This window comes from Lepidochelys olivacea (genome assembly GCF_965140295.1).
Source record: "Lepidochelys olivacea isolate rLepOli2 genome assembly, chromosome: 9".
NCBI lineage: Eukaryota > Metazoa > Chordata > Testudines > Cheloniidae > Lepidochelys > Lepidochelys olivacea.
Genome location: NC_140419.1, coordinates 44,794,821 through 44,822,588, shown reverse-complemented (window position 1 = coordinate 44,822,588; position 27,768 = coordinate 44,794,821). Strand labels below are relative to the sequence as shown.

At 44.0% G+C, this 27,768-nt stretch overlaps 1 protein-coding gene across 3 annotated transcripts in view; it reads left to right on the top strand.

The window, feature by feature from the left end:
• Nucleotides 1-27,768, top strand: part of YEATS2 (YEATS domain containing 2) — a 75,992-nt gene that overhangs the window by 43,009 nt on the left and 5,215 nt on the right. For all 3 annotated transcript variants that reach the window (XM_084640226.1, XM_084640225.1, XM_084640224.1), the window contains 14 exons: nucleotides 200-361; nucleotides 2,477-2,607; nucleotides 3,964-4,122; nucleotides 4,853-5,026; nucleotides 8,338-8,536; nucleotides 10,537-10,668; nucleotides 10,939-11,037; nucleotides 12,013-12,124; nucleotides 13,697-13,770; nucleotides 15,118-15,197; nucleotides 16,740-16,941; nucleotides 25,679-25,905; nucleotides 26,646-26,720; nucleotides 27,523-27,596. In XM_084640226.1, the coding sequence (XP_084496352.1) occupies nucleotides 200-361; nucleotides 2,477-2,607; nucleotides 3,964-4,122; nucleotides 4,853-5,026; nucleotides 8,338-8,536; nucleotides 10,537-10,668; nucleotides 10,939-11,037; nucleotides 12,013-12,124; nucleotides 13,697-13,770; nucleotides 15,118-15,197; nucleotides 16,740-16,941; nucleotides 25,679-25,905; nucleotides 26,646-26,720; nucleotides 27,523-27,596 (1,900 nt within the window). The remainder of the gene's footprint in view (nucleotides 1-199; nucleotides 362-2,476; nucleotides 2,608-3,963; nucleotides 4,123-4,852; nucleotides 5,027-8,337; nucleotides 8,537-10,536; nucleotides 10,669-10,938; nucleotides 11,038-12,012; nucleotides 12,125-13,696; nucleotides 13,771-15,117; nucleotides 15,198-16,739; nucleotides 16,942-25,678; nucleotides 25,906-26,645; nucleotides 26,721-27,522; nucleotides 27,597-27,768) is intronic.

Sequence of the window (27,768 nt, the reverse complement as noted above, 5' to 3'; positions counted from 1 at the left end):
CGAAAGCTTATGCTCAAATAAATTGGTTAGTCTCTAAGGTGCCACAAGTACTTCTGGTCTTTTCATTGTTATGCACAGTGTTCATTGGTTAGCCACTATTTTGTTCTGACTTTATTTCAGTTGCCCAGGTTTTATTATGAATCCTACTCTGCAAAACTGAATTTTTAACATGGTTTTCTGTTTTTTATTTCGTTTCTAGTGATGGCTACGCTGCAGTTGCCAGCCACAAACCTGGCAAACTTGGCTAATTTACCACCAGGCACCAAACTGTACCTTACCACCAACAGCAAGAATCCTTCGGGAAAAGGAAAACTGCTTCTGATACCCCAAGGAGCCATACTGCGAGCCACAAACAATGCTAGTTAGTCTTGCAGGGAAATCTAATGAGTTAAATAATGTAATCATTTTGTAATTAATGTGTTAAGCATTTTTCCTTTTATTCTGGTACTTTGGGAGTTAGTAATAGACAAGTTTCTTCACTAAAGAAAAGAGAAAAAAAGGCATGGTACTGTTCAGTGAGGGGACCCTTGAGAGCTTTCATATAAGTCATCCCTTGACCCCCAGGTTTTTTTAAAGCAAAAACTGCAAATAGTGATCAAGTAAGAAGAAGATTCCAGCCAGTCAGCATGCTTTTTTTAACCCTTCATTGGTAATCCGGGAAAGGGAATGTACAGCACATTCCTGAAACCTGCAGCTGACATTAAATTGAAAGCAGTTGTGAAAACTCGTGACCAATATTAAAAAGGGACTGAGAGAAACTGGTAACATGAGCAAAAAATAAGAAAAAGAAGATTCATCTTGGAAAAGGGCAGGCTGTTCTGGCTGAGGGGGAAATAATCTAAAACACAAATGCTCATATAGGATCTGATCCAAAGTCCAGTGAAGTTGATAGACTCCCATTGAGTTGAGTGGACTTTGGATCAGGGCCGTAGTGAAAAAGCTGGGAAGCAGTACTGCTAAGAGTATTAGGTTGATGATTAAGTAGATATTAGTTTGCAGTGTGTCGTGGCTGCTATAGAAAAGCCCAGTGCTCTCTTAGGCTTCTTATGCAAAGATGTTGCATAATGTATATGACGGGGCTGGTTCAGTTTTGCCTAGAATACTCCTTTCGTTTTTGAACACAAAAATTAACAGAGAGAGAACAGCTAGAGGGAATTGGCAACAGGCAACAAAAATGGCCAAGGCGCTCAAGGGACCAAATTATACAGAAAGCTCAAAGGGATGACAGGGGTATCTTAGCTTTGCAACACCTGAGAGAGCCTGGTGTCACGGGAGGGGGGAGATCACCTTGACAAGTTTATGAACGATATTGACTGGAGCTGGTCAAAACTTTTTTAATGGAAAATGGGGGTTTTGACTAAATGAAATTTTTTTGCAGAAAAGTGCCTGTTTTCCTTGATAGTTTTCAACTTTTCATTGGGAAACCCAAAAAAATCAAAATTACCAGAGGGGTGTTTGCCCATTTTCTGATCAGCTTTGGTATTGACACCATGAAGGCAGAGGAGGAGTTTGAGTGCAATACACGAGGCTATAACCAGAAACAGTGGGATGAAGTGTTTTTTTAAAAAAAAAAAAAAAAAAAAGATAAATGTCAGTGCTGAAATAGACCTTCCTAACTGAGGTGTTTTGGTCTGTGATATATTGCTGGGAGCCTCATTGCTTGGGACTCTCAGAGCTAGGTTGGGCACAATCCTGCACTAGCAGGGAAATGGACAGTATAACCTCATAAGTAAAGCAAACGTCTGATTCTTTGGAAAAACAGTAACCATTTTGCCCACTTCAAGAGACTGAAAATAGGACTGAGTTCACGCTGCTCTCAGTATAAGCTCAGTAAGCGTATCCAAATGCAGCCTTAGATTATCGCTCTTTGCAAAGTAATCATTGGTGAGTGCTCTGTAACGACTCTGAAATTATATTCAAACACTGGTGAAGTGTATCTGATGTAAAAGCAAACTCAGTAGCATGCAGGGTCATTGGTAGGATTTCATATATGCATAATCTATAAGAGGCTTTTGAAAGAGCTAGTAAATTGCTGGTTTGCATCTGCCTCTGACTGTAGAGACGGCAGAGCAAAACAAAAAAGACTTCCGTGCACCCACAAGCAGCCTCAGTCCCTTTCAGTTTGTTCCCAGAGTCTGCTGAGGTGGAAGAGCACAGTACTACCCCCAGAATCATGCAGTGCCCGCTGCATTGGAAAATCAGTGCATAGATGCTGCTCACTTACGAAGCGCATGGCAGCCTGCGTCACACAAGGCCTTTAAAGTTATATGCACATAGATATCTCAGCTGCTGTCTCTGTGTACCTGTTGAAGAGCTATCATAGAACCCACCCATCTGAGGACAGACATGTATAAGAGAGGAATGTGGTGTCATTGGAGAGAAGCGAATTTCTGTGTAGTTTCACTGTTGAAATGGTGTGGCTGCTCAGCCTCTGATGCCGAACTCTGCAGAGTCATTGTTTCAATTTTTGTTACAGGTCTCCAGTCAGGCTCTTCTACAAGTGCAGGGGGAGGAGGAGGAGCAGCAGCAGCCCCTGCCCAAAGCACAAGTAGTGGCTTATCCCAGCATCTCACCTACACGTCCTACATCCTCAAACAGACACCACAGGTCAGAGTTGTACTGCATTTTAATTGATCCAGGGGTGCCCAGACCTTGTGCTAGCATCCGTGGTCCTGTAATAGTTGAGTTTCAAATTGAGGGGGAGCCAGACCCTTCTGGAGGGCATGGCCACCTCTCTGCCCTGCTGGCCATTCACTCTCTCTTCTCATCTCTGCTGCAGCTGACAGTATGCTCTGTGCCACTCTCCCGCCTGTGAGTTGTGTGGTGCAGTTTTCTGCTCCCTGCGGGCTGTTGCATTGTTGTTTGTTGTAGCACAAGGGAGTAGGAGGAGGAGAGAGAACATGCACCAGTGAATGACTGCAGGGAGCAAGCGTGTTCCCCAAAAATGGGACAGGAGGGGTAGAAGCAACCTCCAAAACAGAGGTGGGAAAGGGGGGTGTTGAGGTGGACACACCAGAAGAGCTAGAGATCAGGGAGGCAGCCCCAAGGGGGAAGAGAGAGCACTAGAAATCGAAAGATGGAGGAGGGAGGTATTGGGGAGAAAAAGCAAGAGTGAGCCATGGGAAGCAAAGCTAGAAAAGGGCGGGGGGGCGGCTGGCGAAAAGGCCAATGAAAAAAGCTAACAGAGAGAATGGACAAACGAAACAGGTGAGAGGTGGCAATTAAGTCATGGTATGTGGGGAAGGACTCTGGGGTCCACAGGCTAGTCTGTTAGAGTGGGGTCTCCAGCTGCTGTTGGGTCTAGCATGGCTTCAACTCTGTTCTAGGTGTGACCTTTGTGGAATTAATTAGGCTTCAGAGCTGAAAGGAAGACTGCCCCCGGTCCTTTTCTCTCCGCCCAGCTGTCTCTGAACATTCAGAAGGGAAATTGTATTTGTCACAATGAATAAACTGTGAAGTATGTGAGGCTTATTAAATTACAGTGGATGTGTGAGCAGATTGGAACCTGGCTTGTGACCTTTTCTTCTGAGGTTCTCTCACTTCCAGTGTTTCACATAATGTCGCTTTACAGTGAGATGAGAGTGCTGCCTCTAGCAAGAACATCCACTGTAATTAATTGCAAAATGTTTTTTTTTTTTTAAATAATCTTTGTGGTAGGAAGTACTTTGAGCCCTGTGTACTCTCACTGCTGCGGAGAGTGAAGATTTCCTCTAAGACCCTTTGAGGTCAGCAAACAAGATATATGGGCTTTCATATTTCTGTTAACTCCAAATGACAGTAGGAAATCTGATTAGTCTGTGCAACCTGAAGGACAAGAAATCTTTGTTTAAAATAAAATCTCAGATCAGAGAAAGCCGTTACAAATGTCACTGTCACGTTACTGGTGCAGAATTCAATTTTTTTCATACCATTTGATTTCCACTCAGAGAGCCTAACCTAGGTAACTTTTTTATTTTTGACCAGGGCACGTTTTTAGTTGGTCAGCCATCTCCCCAGCATTCTGGAAAGCAGTTGACACCAGCCTCAGTTGTTCAGGGCAGCGTAGGAGTCGGAGCATCTTCCACTCAAGGACAGCAGGCATTAAAAGTAATAACTGGACAGAAGACTGCTTTATTTGCCCAGGTAACTTTCAAATATCTTGTTTGTCTCTATTGTTCAAACTATATGTATTGTCTCGTGATGAGGGGAAATAATGTAACCACTTTTACAAAAAGTTTAGCTCTCTTTTGGTTTAGGTAGGCAAGCAACAGGTTTTGTATTTATTCCATAGTTTCATTGCAACAGATTGGTTTTCAAAAAAAAATCTAACTAGAAGAAAAAACCTCCAACTTTAGGCTTAGCCTTTTAAAAAAAACAAACAGAAAGCATGCTTGTACTGTATGTGAAATATTGGGCCAGATTTTCAGACAGTGACCCCTGCATATGCATAGTGCAAATAACTGGACACAATATTGCACCTTGTTTTATTTGGATCCACAGGTTGAGTCTTGCAAATGTCCCATGTCCCTGCATTGTAGACCTGCTCAGAGACTTCTTAGTAACTTAAATTGCAGGTGCAAATAAATTCAGGTTCTCTCTGAAAAGTAGGTTCTTTTAAGGTGTCTCACGTTGGGGACCCAAAAATTGAGAGACCCATAATCATTGGGTCACTTCTGAAAAAGTAGACTCTAATGTAGACAATGAGCAGCTTATAAACAATTGTCTCAAAGTTAAGCTTAGTGATCTGGCTTCAAAAACACCTCTTCTTCCCTCAGAAATATTCTGATTTTTTCTGCTCTAGTACAAAAAGCAGCTGTTTTAAAAATTACTTCATTGGAATGCTTTCTCTTAAACTGAACTCTCTCTTTTGAAGGCGGCTCCTGGTGGACAAACATCGCTGATGAAAATATCAGATGGTTCGTTGAAATCAGTGCCTGCTTCCTCACAGCTCTCCAAACCCGGCACCACCGTGCTGAGAGTATCAGGAGGGGTGATCACTGCAGCCACGACCCCAGCCATGTCCCTCCCGGCAAACGGAGTTGCACAGGTGAGAAGAAGCATTGCTAGTACATGGTCACAGGAACCTAGAAATCAAAAACAAAGCATCCAGGAGACACATACGTTCAAGACATGAGCACAGGAAAGGGGCTAGCATGATGCTTGGAGACATTTCTGCTCTAATCATCTTTGTCTGTGTGCTTGCATGAGTAGAGCATGAATTTGGCATGGAGTATGCTGTGCATGTGGACTCCTCCTAGTTCAGTTGCTCATGACCTCTAACGGGAGGAGGAACAAACTTGGTGCTTTGTCGACATGTGTGCACTGACGTACATGCCTAACCAACTTTATGTTGGTACAAAGATAAAAACTTTACACTCAGGTCTCTGCTGATGCAGGTGTCTGTAACGATATGCAATGTTTGGTTCCTAACCAATATAATCTTAAAGAAATAATTTGCTGTTTTTTCCCCGTCAGTAACCTTTTTTCTTCAACATTATTAGCTCTCTTGTGTTTTCTGACATCTGCTTGTGTTCTTGCCCAATTTTATGCTTGACAGGAAACTCAACTAATTTCTGTTGGATTTTTTGCCATTTGTGCATATTTTATCATTTTACCTGTGGACAGCAGAAGAGGAATAAAACAGCACAAAGATGGACAGAAGTCATTGTAACTAATGCAGCTTCTGTTAAAACTGCCTCTCCTTTGAGTGTTCAAGTGCTAATCATCCTCTGTTATCTATTGTGGGGTTTTCTATAATACCCATCATTGTAGTATCTGAGCACCACACTGGTAAATTAGAGCAGCACAGTGAGGTCCCCAAAAGACTGATATGGAGTGATTTGTTCTCTTCATTTTGCAGGTTCAGGGGGTATATGGGTTATATGTATCTCTTTTTGAAATATAGAATAAATCCAGTCATGATGGAAAGGGTTTGTGAAAAAGAAGGATCTTGCAGCATGCCCTGAAAGAGGTCAGACTTTGGGTTACTCTCCTTTCAAATACACATACTGACTTTGGCTGAGAGAAGACCAGAAGTTGCAAAGTGCTTAAAAGTCTCTATACAACAGGGCAACAAATAACCAGCAGCTGTTACTTAAGTATTGGACATTTGAGATCCTTGACTCTCTATGAGCTTTTTGGTCTCTACTCTGCTGTGAACAGATCTCCTTGAGGGTGGAAGCCTGCAAGGTTTGTGGTCCTGTGAATTTTCAGCATTCGAAGTTTGACCCTTCTGTTTGTCCCTAAATAAAGTGATGATAATGCAGTCCCTGTCAAGAGAGGCATCCCAGAGTGGCAGAGTGAGCCTGAAATAAGGCATTGAAATTCCAAAAGTGTTGGGAAAAAGAGAGCCAAACATTTTGGGGTTCCCTCTAGGCTTTCTCAAGTAGCGGTGGACCACTGCCAGTTATATTCTAATTTATGTAATTTAAATAAAGTCTACTGGTAAAAATTTCAGAAACACTTAAGTTCTATTTTCAAAATGAATGAGGCATTTAGGAACCTAGATCTCATTGAAAATCTTTGGGACTTAGGTTTCTGAGTGTGTAAGTCATTTTTGAAAATGAGACTTAGCCACTTAAATCACTTAGGTGCTTCTGAAAATTTTACTATACCTCTTTTTTTATTCTTCTTTCAGTCCTGCTGAAATTGTAGTACTTGTGCTATGAAGGACACGTAAAGCTGTCCTAATATGGTCCTGTCAGGAAAATAAACTTTAACCCTTCTATTGACTTGTCCCTTACACTGCCATTCCCATTGTGTACTACATGATGTTACAGCTGAGTGAGTGGAACAGCAACATCAAATCTGAAGCAAAAATTGGCAGTGATAACTCCAACAAGGGAAAGAATAGCGAGATATTTGGCAGGCTTAGTGGACACAATCAATTTGCAATCAAGTCAGTTTAAAAAAAAAAAAAAAAAAAGTTGAGTAGTTACTCCTCACCTGCCTCTGAGCTGAGTCCCCTGCCATTTTATAGTTTAATTGTGTGTGTGTGTGGTTTGAATCTCATTTTCCTATTTTTTTTAAAAGGATTTCTCTCTTCCCTCTTGCTGTGTGAAAGATCCACACAAACAAATGCACAAAGAAAAAGCTATATGTTTTTCCTCTAATCTTTCAGTTATAATAATCTTAGGTGTCACTTTCCACCTTTGCTAGACTCTCATTCACAACACCACCCACCCACAGTTTGTCTCCAAAAGGGAGAAGAGTCAGAGACTCTATGAAGTCCGTTAAGGACGTTGATGTTGCCTGTCTATTTTACGCTGAAGCTGCTCAGATACTATGGTGAATGGTGGCAGTACAAAACCCTAAAATCACAAAAGGAACAAGTCACGCTTCTGTCTAAATTTCTTTACCTACTATTAAGTTACCAGTGTCCCTTTTTAAATGAGTCACCTGACTGAACAATGTACTGTCGCTAAGATGTGGATAAAGCATTAACAAAACCATTATCTGTCAGTGGAGGCATCTATAAGATGAAACTGACAAAATGTTTTCCCTTTTTCTGCTGATGGCTCTAGAGCAGTGGCTCTCAACCTTTCCAGACTACTGTACCCCTTTCAGGAGGCTAATTTGTCTTGCGTACTCCAAGTTTCACCTCACTTAAAAACTGAAATAAACTCTGAAATAAGATAACACACTGTGAAATAAAATAACAAAAGTTTCACAGCATGCTATTACTGAAAAATGGCTGACTTTCTCATTTTTACCGATAATTATAAAATAAATCGCGACCCCCAGGTTGAGAAACACTGATATAGTACATAGAGCAATATAAAGTCGTCTGCATGAAATTCTAGTTTATACTGACTTTGCTAGTGCCTTTCATGTAGCCTGCTATAAAACTAGGCAAATACTTAGATGAGTTGATGTACCCCCAGATGACCTCTGCGTGCCTCCAGTGGTACGCATACCCCTGGTTGAGAACCACTGCTCTAGAGTTCTGACCAGCCTTGAAATATTCAAGATTCTTGTAAACTTTTGTGCTGTGCTAACCTCAACAAGGAGGTAAGCCTCCTGTGTGAATAGGGGACTTGGTTCCTGAGAACGTTGTTCGTGAAGTTCCAGTAGCAGCACAATAGTTCTTACATGTATGGTCTGTTTCATTCCTGCTCAGAACTCCAGGGTAGTTGCAGGGAAACTGACCCAAAATGTGTATGTTTTGGAAATATTTTTAAGAGCTTTGCTTTGCATGATAGTATTCCCTAAAGACAGACAGTAGGACTGTGGATAGATCTAGATGCAGTTGCTTTTATTTCTTTTAAATGCTTCTCTCTAGCAGTATGACAAATTATTTTAAATGCTCAGTAAAATAAAACCGCATTTGACACTGCCATGTCTCTCTCTTTAATATAGCAAGCGGATGGTGCAGGTTCCAGTTCATCTTCCACTGTGGGTCCTGTGGCAAAGACATCAGGACAGCAACACCAAATTTGTATAAACCAGGGGCAGACTGGTGCATCAGGAGCTAGTAAAACTGCTGCTTCTACTGTTGTAAGTGTTGCTTCCTTGATGACTACACCAACCCCTGTTTCTGGCAAAGCTGCTGTATCAGGTAATAAACTTCCTTTCTGCCTTTTGTTACTGGAATTTAGACTTGGACTATAACTCCTTCAGATACCTTGTACAGTAAACAGTAAAATTCAGAGCACTTGCATTTTTGAGCTCTTATCAGAAATTAACTGTAGATTTAGCAATTTCCTCTAGTTCCTAAAATCTGTCTTAGTAAAATGACTTTTTGATTAACAGAAAGAAGGTTGCGAAAAGAACAATGAAAAGAACAATTTGAAATTTTACTTCCTAGGTTATTTGCATATTGAGTGTTTCTGGTTAGAGTAATGACTTTAGCTTTCCTTCCATTAGTGGTTAGTGAGGAATCTCTGTTTTGATGCCAAGTTTACTTTCTTTTTACAAAGATGCATCCCACTTGTCCAAGTACATGGTTGTATCAAAGGGAAAACACCAAAGAGATTTGAACACTAATACTGCAGACATAGGACAGTTTGTACCCAAACCATCAGTTCACTAACGATGGCTCGTATTTCCTTGGTTTAATAATTCAGTTAGTCCTAAATGCATAACATTTTAAGAAACAATTTTTTTCTTATGCATCCCAGCACATTTAAGGTAGTTTCATTTTATTTAAAAAAAAAATGAAAACTGACAGTTTTGTGCATTCTTAATTGAATTCCAATTACCATCCAAATGCATCTTGACGCAAATCCTAATTAGAGAACTGTCATCTAGTAAATAAGGAAGGAGTCATTCACCATTTTCTAACATTAAAAAATAATGTAAAAATTAAGAATTGGAATAAACGTGTTCTAAGCTAGATAATTGCTTAAATAAACATGTATAGATATAGTGTATTCTCCTGGTTAGCAGACAGAAATACCGACTTTTTAGTGTAAAAGCTATACTTAGTTGCAAATCAACATGTTTTAATAATTACACCAACCAATGAGAATGGACTTCTCTTTAGGAAAATTCAAATGAAAAACAAGATTAAAATTATTATTTAAATCAAGGTTTCCTGCCCGCTTACTTAAATCATGATAAAAATGATTATTGAAATCAATCCCCCTTGTAAATATGCTATATGCTCCTATTAGCTTTGTTTCTCAAGGCAGTCAGTATTTAATAATAAAGGGCTTGGGAGACCCAGGTTCAGGTCCATTCACCACAAACTTCCTGCATGACCCTGGGCAAGTCACTTAGTCTCTCTGTGTCTTAGTTCCCCGTCTGTATAATGGGGATAATAGCAAGGCCCTGCCACACAGGGATGTTTTGAGGAAGACTGTGATGTGCTCAGATCTACTGTAATAGGAGCTATATTGGTAGAATATAATTTACTTCATTTACAGGTTATGTTTATCAGATCCCTAAGAATAAGTTCAGGAAAAATATCAGGGGGTAGCTGTGTTACTCTGTATCCACAAAAACAACAAGGAGTCCGGTGGCACCTTAAAGACTAACAGATTTATTGGAGCATAAGCACCACTGGACTCCTTGTTGTTTCAGGAAAAATGTAAGTCAAGACTTTTGTCTTATTCTGACAAGAGTCCTTTGTGCTGAATATCTTGCCGTGTTCTTTTAAAACTCTATAGGTATTAACACAACACCTCAGTCTCTGTTTAAGATTACTGTATTATTTATAGGTTTCAGAGTAGCAGCCGTGTTAGTCTGTATCCGCAAAAAGAAAAGGAGGACTTGTGGCATCCGATGAAGTGAGCTGTAGCTCATGAAAGCTTATGCTCAAATAAATTTGTTAGTCTCTAAGGTGCCACAAGTCCTCCTTTTCTTTTTGTGTATTATAAATCTCACCTCACAAATATCAAAGCCCTGTGCAGTATAGTTATATAATGTGTCTGAGTGTGTTGGCAACTATCCAACTCAGCAAAAAACTTGTTTAACAATTCAGTGTGAGCATGGGCTTGCTAAGAGGTTAGCAAAGCATAACTTATACCATCCTGTTTCATACAGAAAGAGGGAGAAATATTAGGGGATAGACTGAACTAAGCATTGTCTAAAATGTCTCTTTCCCCCTTCTTTTAGGGTTGCTAAAGATCCACTCAAACCAGTCGAGTCCCCAGCAGGCTGTGCTGACGGTACCCAGCCAGATCAAACAGCTCAGCGTAAATACAGCATCTGGAGGTGTTCAGACTATACTGATGCCTGTGAACAAAGGTAAATGCAGTGGAGGGCACTAGATGGTGTTTGACATAGCAAAGAGCTCAGCCATTCTTGCCATACAGCAATACAAGGCTTACACACACCCAGGAAGAAAGCATGTAGTGGGTTTCAGTTGTTCCCAAGCTTTCATGTTGCACACACAATATAACTTGCTATCAAGGGTTAATAAAACTATCCACCTAAAACAAGGGTGAAGCACGAGCTGGGAAGAGTATCTAGAAGTATGCAACACATCATTTTTATTCTTTTCCTGTTGTCCTTCAGTGATACAGTCGCTGTCTACCAGCAAAGCGTCTGCTGCAACTGCTGTAACTGCAGCTAGTACGGTTGTACCCATCCCCTCCACAACATCTGTCACTAAAGGTAAAAAAATGAATTTGTCACTTGTCAATAGCACTCTCAAAGAAACTGATTGTGCCTGAATGAACATGGCTGCCGTATGGAAGTGTTCTGACCCCGTTAGTAAATCCCATTGCCTTTGGTTCTGTTTTCCGCTGTGTCCATCAATTAGGCTGTAATAGGAATAGAATCTAGGGGTTGGAAAAGTGAACAAAGACACTATGCCCACAACATAGTCCATGGGACAGACATGTACAGAAGAGGATAAAAGAACTTAAAGGAGGATACTTTGAAAGGTTCCCATAGGTAGTAAAACTTGCATGGTGCCAACCCACCACTGTGGAAACGTATGCAATGCTACACTATTCATAGCAGTGTGTGTTAATCAAAGCATGAGCACTACCCTAAGAATGGTAATTCAGTGGTGTAATCATTTGGCAGTGCTTCCCAGCAACACTAAATGTCAATGACTGTGCCATCCCAGATCTTGCAATTGACAGAAAACCAAGGGATGCTTGCAAGCAGTTCCATTGAAATTGGATCATCCTACACAAAACCCACAAGCTCCTGATGCTGCAGACATGAATATTTCTTACAAGAAGACAACTAAGTGTTTTTGGGTATAGAGTGAAGCTGTATTTCAGTCTCTCTCTCTCTCCACTGGATGAAGGATGAATGGCCAGCAGGGCAGGGTTGGCTTGTGCTGAAAGTGTAGAATACACACACAAGGTGGGGTTGCATTGCCAGATGTGTGGGGAGAGATCATCCACACATGCAGGTGGACAATATTCCCTGTTCAGTACCGGTCTTTGGAATGTGGATGTGGGTATTCCAGGTGGTTTTAATCATTCTTCCCCACCTCCCTCCTGCTCCCAAATAGAGCCGGTCTGATCAAATGCATAGCTCTAGTTTTACTGCACTCTGAGTTTTATCAGGCTTTTCCCAGCTGACTATCAATGACGCTGTCATTTTAAAAATTTGTTCTGTTTTTCTCTGAAGTTAAGATGGAGCCTGATTCAGCGGGACAGAACTGCAACTCTCTGGTCTCCCAAGATGGTCAAGCAGCAGTAAAAACAGAAGAGAGCTCAGAACTTGGAAATTACGTTATCAAGTAATTGTTCTTTCCTGTCTAAAGAGCTATATGGCTTAGTCTTTGGGCAGGTTATAAGACAGTACACAACAGTATCAGAACACTGGCTGAGGAGTCAAGTGATTAAAATCGGACAGCCACCGATACATTCTGTAGCGTACTATAATCTAGGTAGTCTGTTGGTTGACATTCATTTTCAGACCTCAGTTACATCCATTTGTGCAGGATATAGTATTAAAATACTTATTTTTATGAATGGTCTTGTACTCGGAACAGCTAAAAATTAAGCTGTTTAATGGTGCTTAATCATTTTTGGGATTTGCTATGAATATAATCTATTCACTCATAATTCCACTGCAATTGCGTGTTCTGATCAATGCTGGGCTATGATCCTTGGAATACAACTGAAAATAATTGGGGAAGTGATAATTTGATCCTCCCTCAATTTCTTTTTCTTTAGTAAACCCTGTTCATGTGTGTTGCCTCTCTCTATGTTTGTCTGGTTGTGAATGTTATTATTCACATATTGCTGTAATTGTCAAGAGATCTTTCCACATTCTAACTTGGGAGTAGGCCTGGGGATGTGATATCTGATTCCTTGTGTCTTAAAAGCATCTGCACTTCTGATATCTGAATCTGGGGACTTCTTTGTGATGCCATCACAAGTGCTTTTTGGAAGCTCTTCACCCAGAGCTTGACCGGCAAAATAACTTTCTGTAGAAATCCCTGAATGTAGGAGATCTTCCCTCTGCTCACAATCCTGCCAATAACTTACATTTTCCTGTTACCATTTTTTAAAATGTCATAGTACTCTCTACTCTGGTGGAGACTTCCATGGGAATGCTAATATGTCAATCAATCAGAAGCCAATATGCTCTTTAAATTTCACCAGTTGGTCTTAAATAACTTCAAGGAAATCCTAGGGAAAGGTCATATTTTTTAAAAATATGGTTACTGGTTAAGTTTGTACCTAAACTTCTACATGTTCTGCTACCAATCAGTTGTCATGTCCTAGTGTTTATCAGACGTGCTATTATGTGCCCGATGTTCCCTTGTCTTTCACTGTAATAAAGCAGCGTAGGAAAGGGATATGAGGACCAGCAGCATCAAAGAGTTTGGTGAAGTATAAATCTTGCAATACTGTGAGCACGTTCCTACTGTGAGAACTTACAGAAATAGCGTCTTGCTGTCAGACCTGTTTGACGCAGTGGTGTCATACAGCGACTGTACTGTTAGTAGACATTGCTTAGGCATTACTGCAAGGCCTGTTCCTGAGATTACATCCCAGCAGGATGCAAACCAAAAAGAGACAACGACTGCTTTGAGTCCTGATCCTGGTGGGTGGAACTTTATGCCCACATCGAGAACCCATTCGTTAATTTCAGTGGGGCTGCATATAGGACTAAGGAGCCGTCTATGTGCATACCACTGTAAAATCAGGGACTGGCATGGAAATATTTATTCAAACCAGTGTTGATGTTAACGCATTTTTTCAGGATTTTTTTTAAATTGATAGTGATGTTAGAATCCTGTATATCTGATTTATCTCTTCTAAAAAGTAATTACTCTTCACTGTGGTCTTTCTCTTTGCAGCATAGAACATTTGGAGAATGTCCAGCAACTTTTAACAGCAATAGTGAAGAAAGTTCCATTAATTGCTGAGAAAAGTAAGATCTGTATGAAAACAATCAGTTGGTCGTTCTTATAGCACCAAAGGTGTGCATGGCACTTTGCAGCTGGGAAAATGACACATAATGGAATGAAGTGAGACCACTGCCTCAGAACGCTTACTTTTGGGTTTTGTTGCTTGCAAAATACTTAGGAATCTAAATCAGTCAAATCCTGCCAACAAAACATGGCCTGTTTTTGGCAGTTACTGAGAGCTAGTCTACACTACAGCTGTAAGTTGACCTAAGTTATGCTACTTCAGTGACGTAAATTACTGTAACTGAAGTCAACTTAACTTAGGTCAACTTACTGTGGTGTCTACACCGTGTTGTGTCAATGGGAGATGCTCTCCCGCTGACTTCCCTAACGCTTCTCGGGGAGTTGGCGTACAGAGTCAACGGGAGAGCGCTCTGTCATCAACTTAGTGGGTCTTCACCTTCCCCGCTAAATCGACAGCGCTGCATCAGTCGCAGCACTGCCGATCTAGCCGTAAGTATAGACAAGGCCTAATATTTGTTGTCTTGCCTGTATGAGAGAGACAGGGTAGTTCACACTAGAATATTGGTACGTATCTAACCAATGATGGCAACTTTTAGGCAACCATCAGTCCGTTTCATTTGTCATTGATCAGGAAAAGGTCCTTTTTAATTGCACACCCAAACACCACTCGTGATTGGGAAACATACTACTAATGAGGTTTCCCTAGTAATGAATGTACTTCAGTGAGGAGAAGCTGCTGGAGACTGGAAAGGACAGACTGAATAAAATCAGTAACATGAGCAAAATGGTGGTAGTGGGTTGTGCAGTAAAGCTTTCATTGCTTCTTATTTTAGGAGTCCTATATAACACTCATGGGTCTGCTGATAGGGAGTTAATACCCTCCTCCTAAATTTGTGCCAGTAAAAACTTCTTGAGATGTCCTTTGCTTTATTGTTGCATTTTCTATTTTGTGTTTATATTTCTAATTGTTAGCCAAATAAGTGTTTTCAGAAGGAAATTACTTCTGACAATAGCAAAGCACCACTGAACTTCTTCAGTCGCGTTTTGTCTTTTGGGAGTTTAAAATATGGTTGGTCTCACATGTGTCAGCCTAACTTGACAAAGAGAGAGAGTGATGGTACAACTAAGAACGTACGTGCTGTGTGCAGGGAATGCGCCCACTCTTTATAAGAGCATAGAATTCTTTGTGCTGTGGGGACTGCACACAGAGAGCCCATTCTCCCCACCAAGCACAATGTATCCAACGAAAACCTATTTGGGGTTTTCAGAAATTGCCAGCAGCAAAGTAGATTAGATTTCAGAGTTATTAAAATTTAACTCCAGTTTTTTGGCTGTGCTCTCTTTAGGTGAAGATGTCAGTTCTTTCCGTGCCAGTTCGGTGGAACAGTATTACAGCTGGAATATTGGAAAACGAAGGGCAGCTGAGGTAATCCGCTCTTCACATGTTTGATAAGCACTGGGGAAGCTTCTGCATAGGGAAATCTGGAGCTATTCCAAAGTTCTTAGCTATGACAAAAAACACTCTCTGATATATTGGAAATGGAGGCATGTTTCACAATAATTTGCACGGGCTTCTTTCCATGTAGTACCCCAATTTACTGTTACAGAATTAATTAAATGTAAATAACCTTAAAGGTCAATTTTCAGTTGCTTCAACTTAAAATCTTTTTGGAATATTTTTAAATTGCTGGACTGTACAATATAATGCAGTGTTTGCGTAGCCTCCTTCTTAAACATTGTCTCCATATGCCATCATTGCGTGGCATAATATTGTCTCTAATTTCTCCAAATATATTTTCACTATATTCTCAAAAAGAACAGGAGTACTTGTGGCACCTTGGAGACTAACAAATTTATTAGAGCATAAGCTTTCGTGGGCTACAGCCCACTTCATTGGATGCATAGAATGGAACACATAGTAAGAAGATCTATATATACATACAGATAAGTTGGAAGTTGCCATACAAACTGTGAGACGCTAATTAGTTAAGATGAGCTATATAATTAATATTATTCTCCTGCTGATAATAGCTCATCTTAACTAATTAGCCTCTCACAGTTTGTATGGCAACTTCCAACTTATCTGTATGTATATATAGATCTTCTTACGATATGTTCCATTCTATGCATCCGATGAAGTGGGCTGTAGCCCACGAAAGCTTATGCTCTAATAAATTTGTTAGTCTCTGAGGTGCCACAAGTACTCCTGTTCTTTTTGTGGATACAGACTAACACGGCTGCTACTCTGAAACCTGTCACTATATTCTCTATCCCTGCCTGTGCCTTTCTACTATAATTGCTCTGTATCATGTTCGCTCTTTGTAGAAGGACTGAGTGAGTTCTGTTCTCAGGCAGAGCCATTATTGAACTAGATTCTTAATTCATTATGGAGAAATATTTTGCATAATTGTTTTGGAGCTATTTTTATGGTGTTGCAGTTGCATTTTCCTATTGTTTACATAATTTTTCTCCCTTTGTTGCTATGTGAAGGACCTGTGTAGGAAACAGTGCGGCTGACTAGATGCAGCACGGTTCTGGTGCACAGAATTAAACAGGCTGCAAAACAATAGAGATACTTATTTCCCTCTAATGGCTTTCAGTTATTGTGATCATAGGTGTTGCTTATAACAATAGAAGGCTGAAGTTCAGCCAGAAGTGTGATTGATTATGTTGACTATGTTCCTAACTTATCCGCTGTGAGGTAGGGATCTTTCAGTTTGACACAGATGGTGGGAACAGAAACAGAGTTCAAATTACCTGTCCAAGGCTACAGAATGACTCAGGATCAGGACCACCAATCCATGCTCATTCTTTCAGGTCATGCTGCTTTCTGAGGAAGTACCTAGTGTAGTCACAGTCTCCATATTCTTAGGACCCTAAATTACTGCACTTTGCCATGTTCTGGTCTCCTAGAACTCGAATGTAAAACACCTCGGCTAAACAAAGCACTCACTTTGATTTCCCACAGTGGCAACGAGCAATGACAGTGAGAAAAATCCTACAAGAAATCATAGAGAAGCATCCCAGATTTCACAGCATCAGCCCCCTGAAAACCAAGCATGTGGTGCATTGGTGTCGATGCCACGGCTACACTCCGCCTGACCCTGAAGCCCTAAGGAACGAGGAAGATTCAATAGAAGATGTGCTGACTCAAATCGACAGCGAGCCAGGTGAGCATTTGAGGGAGGCCAGCTCCAGTGCCCTTTACCCCCAAAAGACATTGCCTGGTAAACACCCCACATCTCTCTCCCACTTTATTCTCCAGTATATTCCTGAAGCTATTTTCACTCTGTTGGAATTGCAGAAATTAGAGATCAGAAAGGCCTAATAGTACATCTGCCCCTTCCTCCTACCAAACCAAATTGTTCCTTACTGTTTGTTTTCAATGCTCTGTGCAGCCTAGTTGTTGACATTACAGTAGCATAGAGAGGCCCCAACCAATGTCAGGATTCTATTGGACTAGACACTGTACCAGCACAAGGTGAAAGACAGCCCCTTCCCTGAGGAGTTTACGGTCTAAGACAAAGAGTGGGCGAATGCTGGGGTTTCCATCGCTGCCTTGTGGATAGTATTGCACAGCTGAACACATTTCACTGTCAGGAATCTTCTCCCTACAACTTTCCCCTTTCTCCCTACAATCTTCTCCCTACAAAATTTCCCCTTTCTGAATTTCATACCAATCTTTCCTGTGCTGCTCCTTTGTATCACTTTCAAATAATCCCTCTCCTAAAGCTGGATTCCTCCCCGGTCTGATCTCTCAGCGATTTTATTGATCTGTGAAAAGACTGATCCTGGGTTGCGCCCCTGGCAGTGTATTGTGCTGGATCGGGTATGCCTGGCTAAGTGCAGCTGAGACCCCTGGCCTCCTGCATGATTAGGCATGTTACAGAAGTGATGTGCTTGTGAAATAAAGGGAGTAGAGACTGAAGGGTCGTCAGATTGATCTTTGCTTTCCGATCACTTCCTGTTGGCCAGCATGATTCTGGGACAGTAGTCTGAGGACATTAGACCTTACTGGTTTTGCCTTCCCGAATGGAGCATGCTTTCCCAACATGGAGTGAGTGAGAGACAGTTAAAGTGGGCCAGGGAAGAAGAAGCAGTCCAAAAATCAGTGAAACAGTAGTCAGTTATTTAACATTAAGAGCAAGGACGCAACCAATGGTGGCAAAACAAATAATGAAATTGAGTGTTAATAAATCTTTATAGTCTTCTTCCCCAGCAGACTGCAAGCATGCATATAGAGCCAGCTCTCTTGGTTTAAAGAAACTCCATGGAGGGTTTAATTTGCCTAATTAGACTGTGTGTCTTTGAAAGGAAATTTGTTCAGAGCATGGGAGGCTGTTCTGCTGCTGGAAAATAAACCCAGGGTGAGAACATGAAACTGGCCTAACTCATGGGAGGCTTGGGGGAGAGGCACTGCTTACACCTACACAAAAATGAGCCTTCCACCTCTCTGCCACCAGGCCGTCCATAACCACGGGATGGCTCCCTAGTGGGACTTAACAGCTTTGATTTTACACCACAAATACCACTTGTGAAGATAAAGTATCAGCTGTCATGGGCACAGGGGTAACTGCACATCTGTCCTTTTCCTGAACTCTGAGCGCAGCCCCTCTGGTGTCAGGCCTCAGGCCTTTACCTCTCTAGCATGGAATTCTGCAGTTATCCCACTCTCAGCCCTGGGGTACAGTACTCTGTGTATCAGCTGTGCTTGCCTGGCAGGTCCAACTGGGATCAGACACCATGGTTCTTCCCTTTGGGAGTCTGTGACCAGTGGTATACAGTGACCAGGACAGCCTTCTCAAAACCAGCGAATTATTTTAACGGTAGGACAAAGCATTAGAGAGAGGGTGTTCAGAGTCCACATGTATCTATCTTACCTCACGGCTTACCATCCCCAATAGTAGCTTGGGCAGGCCTAACTTCTTCAGACACCCCCACAGGGCCTGCATGTCAGTCTAGTCCCCCGGAACAACTCCCTAGCAGCTGCCTCTTCTCTTGAGAGTGAGTCCCTTTTAATCCAGCCAGAGTTCCTTTGCGCTTGTCAGCTCCCAGGTTTTGGTCGTGCTTGTCAAAACCAGTTTGGTAGGCTCAGCAGGAGGTCAAGACAGACTCCTCAGAGAAGGGGTAGTCAATTGGCGAACCACGGGCCAAATCTGGACCAACCGTTGCTTTTGAACAGACCGCAACATTTTTTTATTTACTTACTCTTACTTTCATTATTATTGTGGTATGAAAAATGTTTCTGTAGAGTCTGGACCTCGACAATACCTTGACCAAGAAATTTGGATCTTGACAAAAAATAATTTGACTATGCCTACCTCAAAGACTGGCTCTGCCATTGTCCTATAACAAACAATCCTCAAGCGTTAGCGGGAGGGGGTTGTTATCTTGAGCAATTCTTCTGCCCATCCTGCTTGTTTTTCCTTACAGCCTGCTGTTCAGCTAAACCAACATATTCATACAGTAAACATCCCAATAACCACGTCAGCGTACAGTATTCATCATTTACTACAGAGTAGCTCCATGGCCGTCACAGAATTTAGCCACTACTGCCTATCTTAGTCACGTAAATATTTGTACTGTGACTCCTGTCTTCGCTCATCAGTAAGGCTGCGTGTCTGTCACAGAGGTCACGGCCCCTGAGAAGATCAGGCAGCCCCGCGGCCAGCCACACCAGCTGCTGCTGGGACAGTTTGGGTGTGGGAGGGGGCTCAGGGCTGGGGCAGGGGATTGGGGTGTGGGGTGGCGTCTACCTCGGGGGGAGGGGGGGGAAAGCGGGGTTCCCTGGAAGCGGCCAGCATGTCCCTGCAGCTCCTAGGTGGAGGGGCCAGGGGGTTCTCTGCCCTGCCCCGCCCAGAGGCACTGCCCCCGCAGTTCCCATTGGCTGCAGTTCCTGGCCAATGGGAGCTGCAGAGCCGGAGCTCGTGGCAGGGCAGTACCCGGTGCCCACCTGGCCTTCCCTCCCACTAGGAGCTGCTGGGCCACATGGAGCTGGGTAGGGAGTTTGCCCCTTCCCCCCAAGAGCGACTGCGCCGCCGCCCCCTCCCCCCCCGGCCCAAGTTTAGTTAGTTTTTGTTTACTGCTCGTGACCTGTTCATGTCTTTTACTAAAAATACTTGTGACTAAAACATATCCTTAGTCATCAGTAACGTTCATGGAGCTAATAAAAGAGCATGATTGTACTTTTCTATTTCTCACTCTGAAGCAAGTCACAGTTCAGCCAGCTTTGGCATCCACAACTTGATGTTTTGTAAAATTTGTGCTTGTGGAAATAAACATGTTGTGCTTGAGCTGGAAAATGGGGTGGTTCTTCAAGTGCTTGCTCCTGTCGATTCCAATTAGGTGTGTGCACGCCGCATGTACGGCTGTCGGAGAATTTTTACCCTAGCAACACCCGGTGGGTAGGCTGTGGAGCCCCCTGGAGTGGCGCCTTCATGGCGCTTGATATATACCCCAGCCGACCCAGTGCCTCCTCAGTTCCTTCTTACCGCCCGTGACGGTCGTTGGAACTGTGGAGCTCGGCTTTGCTGCTCTCCACTCTCCCTAACGTATTCCTCATAGTTTAATAGTTAATACTTATAGTGGTAGTTATCGTGTTAACAGTTATAGTTGTTAGTGTTAGTGGGGTTGGAGGGGTTTTCCCTCTCTCCTGTTCTTCTCTTGGACTCATGCCCAAGGCTCCAGGCTTTAAGCCCTGTGGTTCCTGCTCTAAGCCCATGCCAACAGGCGACCCCCATGACTCTTGCCTGAAGTGTCTGGGGGAATCTCATCAAGCTGAGAAGTGCAGGATCTGTAAAGGGTTTCATCCCCGGACTAAGAAGGAGCGGGACTTCCGTTCTAAGACAGCTCCTCATGGAGGCGGCTCTTAGCCCTCAGTCTCTAGCGGCACGCCAAGATCTGGCACCGAGTGCCTTGGTGCGTAGCTCCCCGGCAGCAGCGGTAGGAATGGCACCACAGTTGGACTCTGATAGAGACCTGTGGCACCAACGTTCCCCAGCACCGCAGCCGACATCATCGGTCCAGCACCGCTCACGCTCTTCTGGCCAGAAGCGGCACCGGAAACCAGAAAAGGCTGACCCACCTCAGCAAGCTCCAGCCTCCCTGGAATCGCCCACGGAGTCACATCCTATAGCAGAGCGCCATGGGGCACAACTAGCGGCTTCAGCACTGTTGAGTCTGGTGTGACTGGACTCCCCGACTCGCAACGTGGTTGAGGTCCAGTTGCCGTCTACTCCAGATACCTTCGCGGCTGCAGGGGATCTGATTGCCATGACAGTGTCGGCATCCCCTCAGTAGACCAAGGCACCGGCACCGGTTCATGTGGCACCGTCCCAGGGCAAACCAGCACTTACCCACCCGCCGGCACCATCGGTCGAGCCACGGCACCGATCCCATTCTCAGAACCATTCCCGCTCCCAACACCGTTCACAGTCTCAGCACCACTCTCCATCACGGCGCCGGCCGTACTTGCGGTGCCACTCCGACTCCCGGCACTAGTCTCGACACCGCTCCAGTCGCTGTCAAGGAGTAGATCCCAGACCCAACACTGCTCTCAACGCCAGTCATCGTCGCAGCCTAGATCCAGATCCCGGCACTGATCCAGGTCCCGGCACCACTCCCCAGCGTGGCAGCACCGCTCTCCATCGTCTCGTCAATGGGACTCGGCGCAGACCCACTCAGCACCACCGTGTCCATCACGTTTCACCTCTCGTTCGTCAGGGTTGGAGACAGAGTCGCACTTGTCAGACTGCCACCATTTGGAACTCAGCCGCCTCGATTCGGGGCTGGATATTGGCAGGCGCAGGAGCAAGGTCCCGCTCAAGGGTCTACTCAATGGCCGTTTTGGACGCCTTGGGCATACCACCAAGCCCAAGGTGATCCATCTGGGGCTTCTCGATCAGCCCTATCCGAGCCGTGAGTACCAGAGGCTACCATGGAGACGGTGGTGTCTTCCCTCCCGGCTTCAGGCCCTCCTCCAACTCCAATTCCTGGTACTGGCACCAAGATCGCTGGCACAGGGCTCTGCAAGAGGCTCCAGATGACCCTCTTCCTCCCGTGGCCGGCTCCTCATCCTCACCCGATGAGGTGGTGGCGGGCACTGCAGTATCGGGTCCCCCTCCAGTAGACCTCCATGCCCACCAGGACCTCTTGTACAGGATGGCGCAGAATGTGAACCTTCAAGCGGAGGCGGTGATAGAGGTGAAGGACCCTGTGGTCAATATTTTGTCCGCTGAGGCTCCATCTAGGGTGGTCCTACCCCTTGTTTGGACCATCCAGACCACCGCCAGAACAATCTGGCAAATGCTCGCATCCATTCCCTGACTGCTAAGGGAGTGGAGCGGAAATGCTTTGTCCCCTCTAAGGGGGACTATCTCTATACGCATCCACAGCCCTGTCTACTGGTCGTGGCCTCAGTGAATGAAAAGGAGCGGCATGGTCAGCAAGCCCTGGCACCCAAGTCAAAAGAGGCCAAGCACCTTGATCTGTTTGAGTGCAAGGTTTATTCCTCGGGGGGACTTCAGCTCAGGAGTACTAACCAGCAGGCGCTCCTGAGCTGATACAATGTTAACTCTTGGAACTCCATGCTGAAGTTCAAGGAGTTAGTAACTCCGGAGTCCAGAGAGGAGTTTGGGGCTTTGGCAGAAGAGAGCAAAACAGTGGCACGGACCTCATTGCAGGCCTCATTGGACGCCGCGGACTCTGCTGCTTGGACCTTATCTTCACGAATCGCAATGAGGCATATCTCTTGGCTGCAAGCTTCTGGCTTGCCACCTGAGCTTCAGCAAACATTGCAGGACCTCCCCTTTGATGGAGGGGGTCTGTTTTTGGACAAGACCAATTCAAGGCTGCAACGCCTTAAAGACTCAAGTGCTATAATGAGGTCACTGGGCATGCACACACCAGCTACCCAGCAGAAGCCCTTTAAACTTCAGCAGCCTCCACAATGCTCCTATCCCCCTCTTCAGCCGAGGCAGGATTTTTATAGGAGATGGGGGCATAATGGCAGGAGGAAACCCTCCAACCACCAGTCTGGGCAGGACCAGGGCCCGTCCAAACCCTCAACAGGTTCTAAACAAACCTTTTGAAGGGACACCCGAGGACGATGTACCGGACCTCGTTCAGGATCCTACCCCACCCTTCTTGAATCTTTTATCCCGTTTCCACTGCTTGGTCCCTCATAACCACGGACCATTGGGTCCTTTGCACAGTGGAAAGGGGATACTCTCTCCAATTTTCTTCCCTCCCTCTCACAGACACCTTCCTGCTCCCCTGGACAAGTAGTCTATTCTACGCCTTTCCTCCATTCCCCCTTGTGCACAGGGTCTTGCACAAAGTGCGCAGAGACAGGGCGCAAGTGATTCTGGTGGCTCCGGCGTGGCCCAGGCAGCACTGGTACACGATGCTGTTGGAGCTGTCTGTGGATGCCCCAGTCCCATTGCCTCTTCTTCCAGATCTCCTCATCGAGGATCACGGTCACCTCTGTCATCCCGACTCGCGATCGCTCCACCTCACGGCATGGATGCTGCATGGCTGAACCCTTCAGAACTTCTCTGTTCAGAATCTGTGCAGCAGGTATTGATGGGCAGTAGAAAGCCCTCCACTCAAGCCACATCTACAGCTAAGTGGAAGAGGTTTTCATGCTGGTGCACTCAGCACATCGCATCCCCCCTCCAGGCATCCGTGCCTCTCATTTTGGAGCATCTCCTGGACCTAAAGCAGCAGGGCCTGGCAGCATCCTCGGTCAGAGTTCACCTGGCGGCTATCTCGGCTTTTCACCCAGGTGCGAATGGCCACTCTGTCTTTGCCAATCCCATGGTTGGCAGGTTCCTCAAAGGCCTGGACTGTCTCTTCCCACAAGTTCGACAGCCAGTCCCCACATGGGACCTTACCCTGTTCCTCTCCAGACTTATGGGGCCCCCATTCAAGCCGCTGGCCACCTGCTCTCTTCTCTACCTCTCCTGGAAAACGGCTTTCCTGGTCGCTATCACGTCGGGGCTGCGTGTTTCCAAGCTGAGAGCCCTTACCTCGGAACCACCTTACGTGATCTTCCATAAAGATAAGGTGCAGCTTTGGCCTCACCTGGCCTATCTTCCCAAGGTTGTATCGGCTTTCCTTATCCGCCAGGACATTTTTCTTCTGGTTTTTTATCCAAAACCGTGCACCAGTCGCCAGGAACAGTGGCTGCACTCCCTCGATGTCCGTAGGACCCTTGCTTTCTACATTGAGCATACAAAGCCCTTCAGGAAGATGACCCAGCTCTTCGTTGCGGTGGCGGACCAGATGAAAGGCTTCCCGGTCTCCTCTCAGCAGATCTCTTTGTGGATCGCATCCTGCATCCACGCTTGCTATGATCTGGCCAGTGTACCGACCCCGCCCCTCACTGCTCAGTCGACAAGGGCCCAGGCTTTGGCAGCGGCATTCCTGGCCCAGGTGTTGATCCATGAGATCTGCAGAATCGTGACTTGGTTCTCGGTACACACTTTCGCTTTGCACTATGCCATTGTCCAGCATGCCAGAGATGATGCGACATTTGGTAGAGGGGTCCTACAATCCATGTTGCTTCACTCCGACCCCACCGCCTAGGTAAGGTTTGGGAGTCACCTAATTGGAATCGATATGAGCAAGCACTGTAAGAAAAAAAAACAGTTACTCACCTTTGTAACTGTTGTTCTTCGAGATGTGTTGCTCATATCCATTCCAAACCCGCCCCCCCTTCTCCTCTGTCAGAGTAGCCGGCAGGAAGGAACTGAGGAGGCGCTGGGTCGGCTGGGGTATGTATCAAGCACCATGAAGGCGCCACTCCAGGGAGCTCCACAGCCTACCCACCGGGTGTTGCTAGGGTAAAAATTCTCCGACAGCCATGCACACGGCGCGCACACACCTAATTTGAATGGATATGAGCAACGCATTTCAAAGAACAGCAGTTACAAAGGTGAATAACCTTTCTTTTTCTTACCACAATCCTATGATGGGGCTTTTTTTGTCCGTTCCACGTGTAATTATGAATTGAGTTCTGTTTGGATGTCTCATTGCTTTCAGAAAATTTGTACATTTTACAGTTACGACAAGTTTGTGACGCTTTTGAGGGTTTATTGGAAGTGTCAGGCTTTTAAGAGGTAGAAGGGCAGTGGGATTAAAGAATGGAATGAAGATATGGATTTTCCCAAAGAGAGAGAGGCAGCTGTGGAACAGTGCGTGACTTCCAATCTCTCCAGACAAATATCAAAGCAGCAGTTGTGAGCAGTGTCGGGTAGGGCTGGAAAGCATCTGATAAGTACAAAAGGAAAGGTCAAAAATGTATGCAACCTTTTCAGTTACTAATGACTGGTTGTTAGGGGGAATAATACATGCAGGAAGGAGACAGGATAGTTCAGAGGAATGGTAATTGTCATCTTTTGGCAGGGCTGTGGCTAGATTCTCATACAGAGAAAATAAAGCTATGCACATTTACACCAATTGAGAATCTGCCCCTCTGTTGTTTTTTTTAATTAGATCATTACATTTAGCAACATGATTAGTATTCAGAGCTGTGTGCATTTCTATTTCTCAAAGTGGTGAGGGGAGTATCCTCTAGTTTACCAGACTTTTCTACAAAAGAACTGCTGGAAGACTTCTAGTAAATCCACATTAGTCTGGTAATGTTTGAAGTGCAGCCTCTTTAAGTGGCATGATTAGCAGGAACTGGTGAGTGAAAACACTTTGTACTGTAAACTTGCACTTGTTGTCATTAAAGAGAAGAATCTCAGGTAGTATTTGTTCTTTCTTCAGCCTTGTGTTCTTAAGCATGGAGTACCAACATGTGCCCTTTAATTACCTGAATTTCTCACTAGACCTTGGGCATGTATCCATTTTTAAATGCTTTTCCCATCATGTCTTAAGTAAGGCTGAATGCTTCTTTTTTAGAGTGCCCATCTTCTTACACCAGTGGCGAAGAACTCTGCCAAAAACTGGAGGAGCTGCAGCAGTTTCTGAAACAAGAACCAGAGAATGATGAGGAAGTGGATATCCTCAGCTTTACTGAGCCACTGAAAATAAACATTAAGAAGGAACAGGAAGAGAAACAAGAGGAGATGAAATTCTACTTGGCCTCCCTGCCTGCATCAGAGTTTGTGAGGGACATGGCACAGAAGGTATTGAAACATGATTCACAAAGCTAATGAACTGCTACTGAGCTAGTAATTACCTTATATTTATAATAGTGTATTTTATCCAGATGGATCCTGTGGTGCTTAGTTGATGAAGAGCAAGCGATGTATTTCTTCATAGTAGCGGATTGGGGAGAAAGGGGAGATCCTCTGTGTAGCAGCAGGGGAGAAGAGAGAGCTTTTCTCCTTCCAGTCCCATCAGCCAGAGGGGAAGAGGGTAAAACTTTTCCTTCTTGCCAGTATCTGAGCAGAACTCCATATGCAGACCACGTGCAAGTCATGGCCAGCACAAAAGGCAGGACGTTGGGGGCTGAAATAAAACTATTTAATACAGATTCAATCTTCACAACCAGGAGAGGACAGAACGTGAAACTAGTCTAAACCTAGGCTAAATATAGGTACAAATTTAACAAGGGCTGGGGGGCTTTTGCTCCCCAAGTGCCCCCAAATCAAAATTGATTTAACTTTTTCTGCGTTTTAGATATGTCCCCACAGCCATTTGTCTGATCGGGTTTCACCTGCACTGGATATTCAGATCTAAACCCTGAAATTATATTGTACTAAAACTTTACAGTGTTTGTTTTTTCATTGTAACTAGTTATTCCCGAAACACATTGTTCACTGTCATCTTATCCGTCACAAAGCGTTATCTGTTATTGGTTATTTTATTTGACGTTGTAATCTGTCAGATTAAAAATTCTCTCTCTCTCTCTCTCATTTTATAGATAGGGATTTCTTTTCAGCCTGTTGAGCTGCACAAGAACGTTTATGCATCAGTAATAGAAGATATGGTTTTAAAGGTAAGCTGTTATCTGACAGCGATTACATGTCTGTAATTGTATTAGACCCAGTAATATAGAGTAATGATCAGTTCAGAAGACTTGCACAGAATCAAGTGTTCAGTCTGTGTGCGTGCGTGTGTTTAAAACCTCCTAACTGTAGTCTGTTGGGAGGGAGACAGTACTATGATCTAGAAACACCTAAACTCTAATCCTCTGATATTTATTCTGACACTGAATCACTCTGTAACCTTGAACATGTCACTTTGAGTTTCCCAATCTGTAAAAAGAAGATACCTACCTACCCTATAGAGATGTTGAGGATTAATTAGTGTTCGAAAGGAGCTAAGTATTTTTTCCCCAAGTATTGCTGTCCCTTTTTCGACTGTGATGTTAGGCCATCTGGATGTTAGGCTGCTGGATACCTGAAATGAGTGGTGGTTCTCCTTCATACAAGAGTATGATACCAGTACATGTCATTTGCAACTTCGGATAAAGCAAAGAATATACTATTTATCACCAAAGCCCTTTAACAACTTGAAACTGGGAAGTCCTAGTGGTATTATATTTAGGGCTCATACAAATCACTTTTAGCAGGGCTTTGTTGGTCTTAGGACAACAGAATCTTTTTCAGGTTGTTGGTACAGTTTATAGTCTATTGGCTGATCAATTGTATAAAAGCTAACTGATTCCGGAGTTTAAAAAAATAAAAACCAAACTTTTGACTGAGCTGCTGCTTATTTATGAAATTGAAGTCAGATAAAAATAATATCCATTGCTTAGTCTTTTCACATGTTGTCCCCTAACACTGCCTTTGTTTTAGGCCACTGAACAACTTGTGAATGATATCCTAAGGCAAGCACTGGCTGTTGGGTACCAGACAGCTCCTCACAACAGGTACAGTGACTGACCTCCTTTTTATCATTTATGCCATTTACACAAAAGTTTTACCTGCTTTAAGAAATGGTTAAAACTTCACATAGTTCATTGTGAGCAATGAACCCTCAGTGTATAGAATCACAGAAATGTAGACCTGGAAGGGATCTTGGGCAGTCAAGTCCAGCCCCCT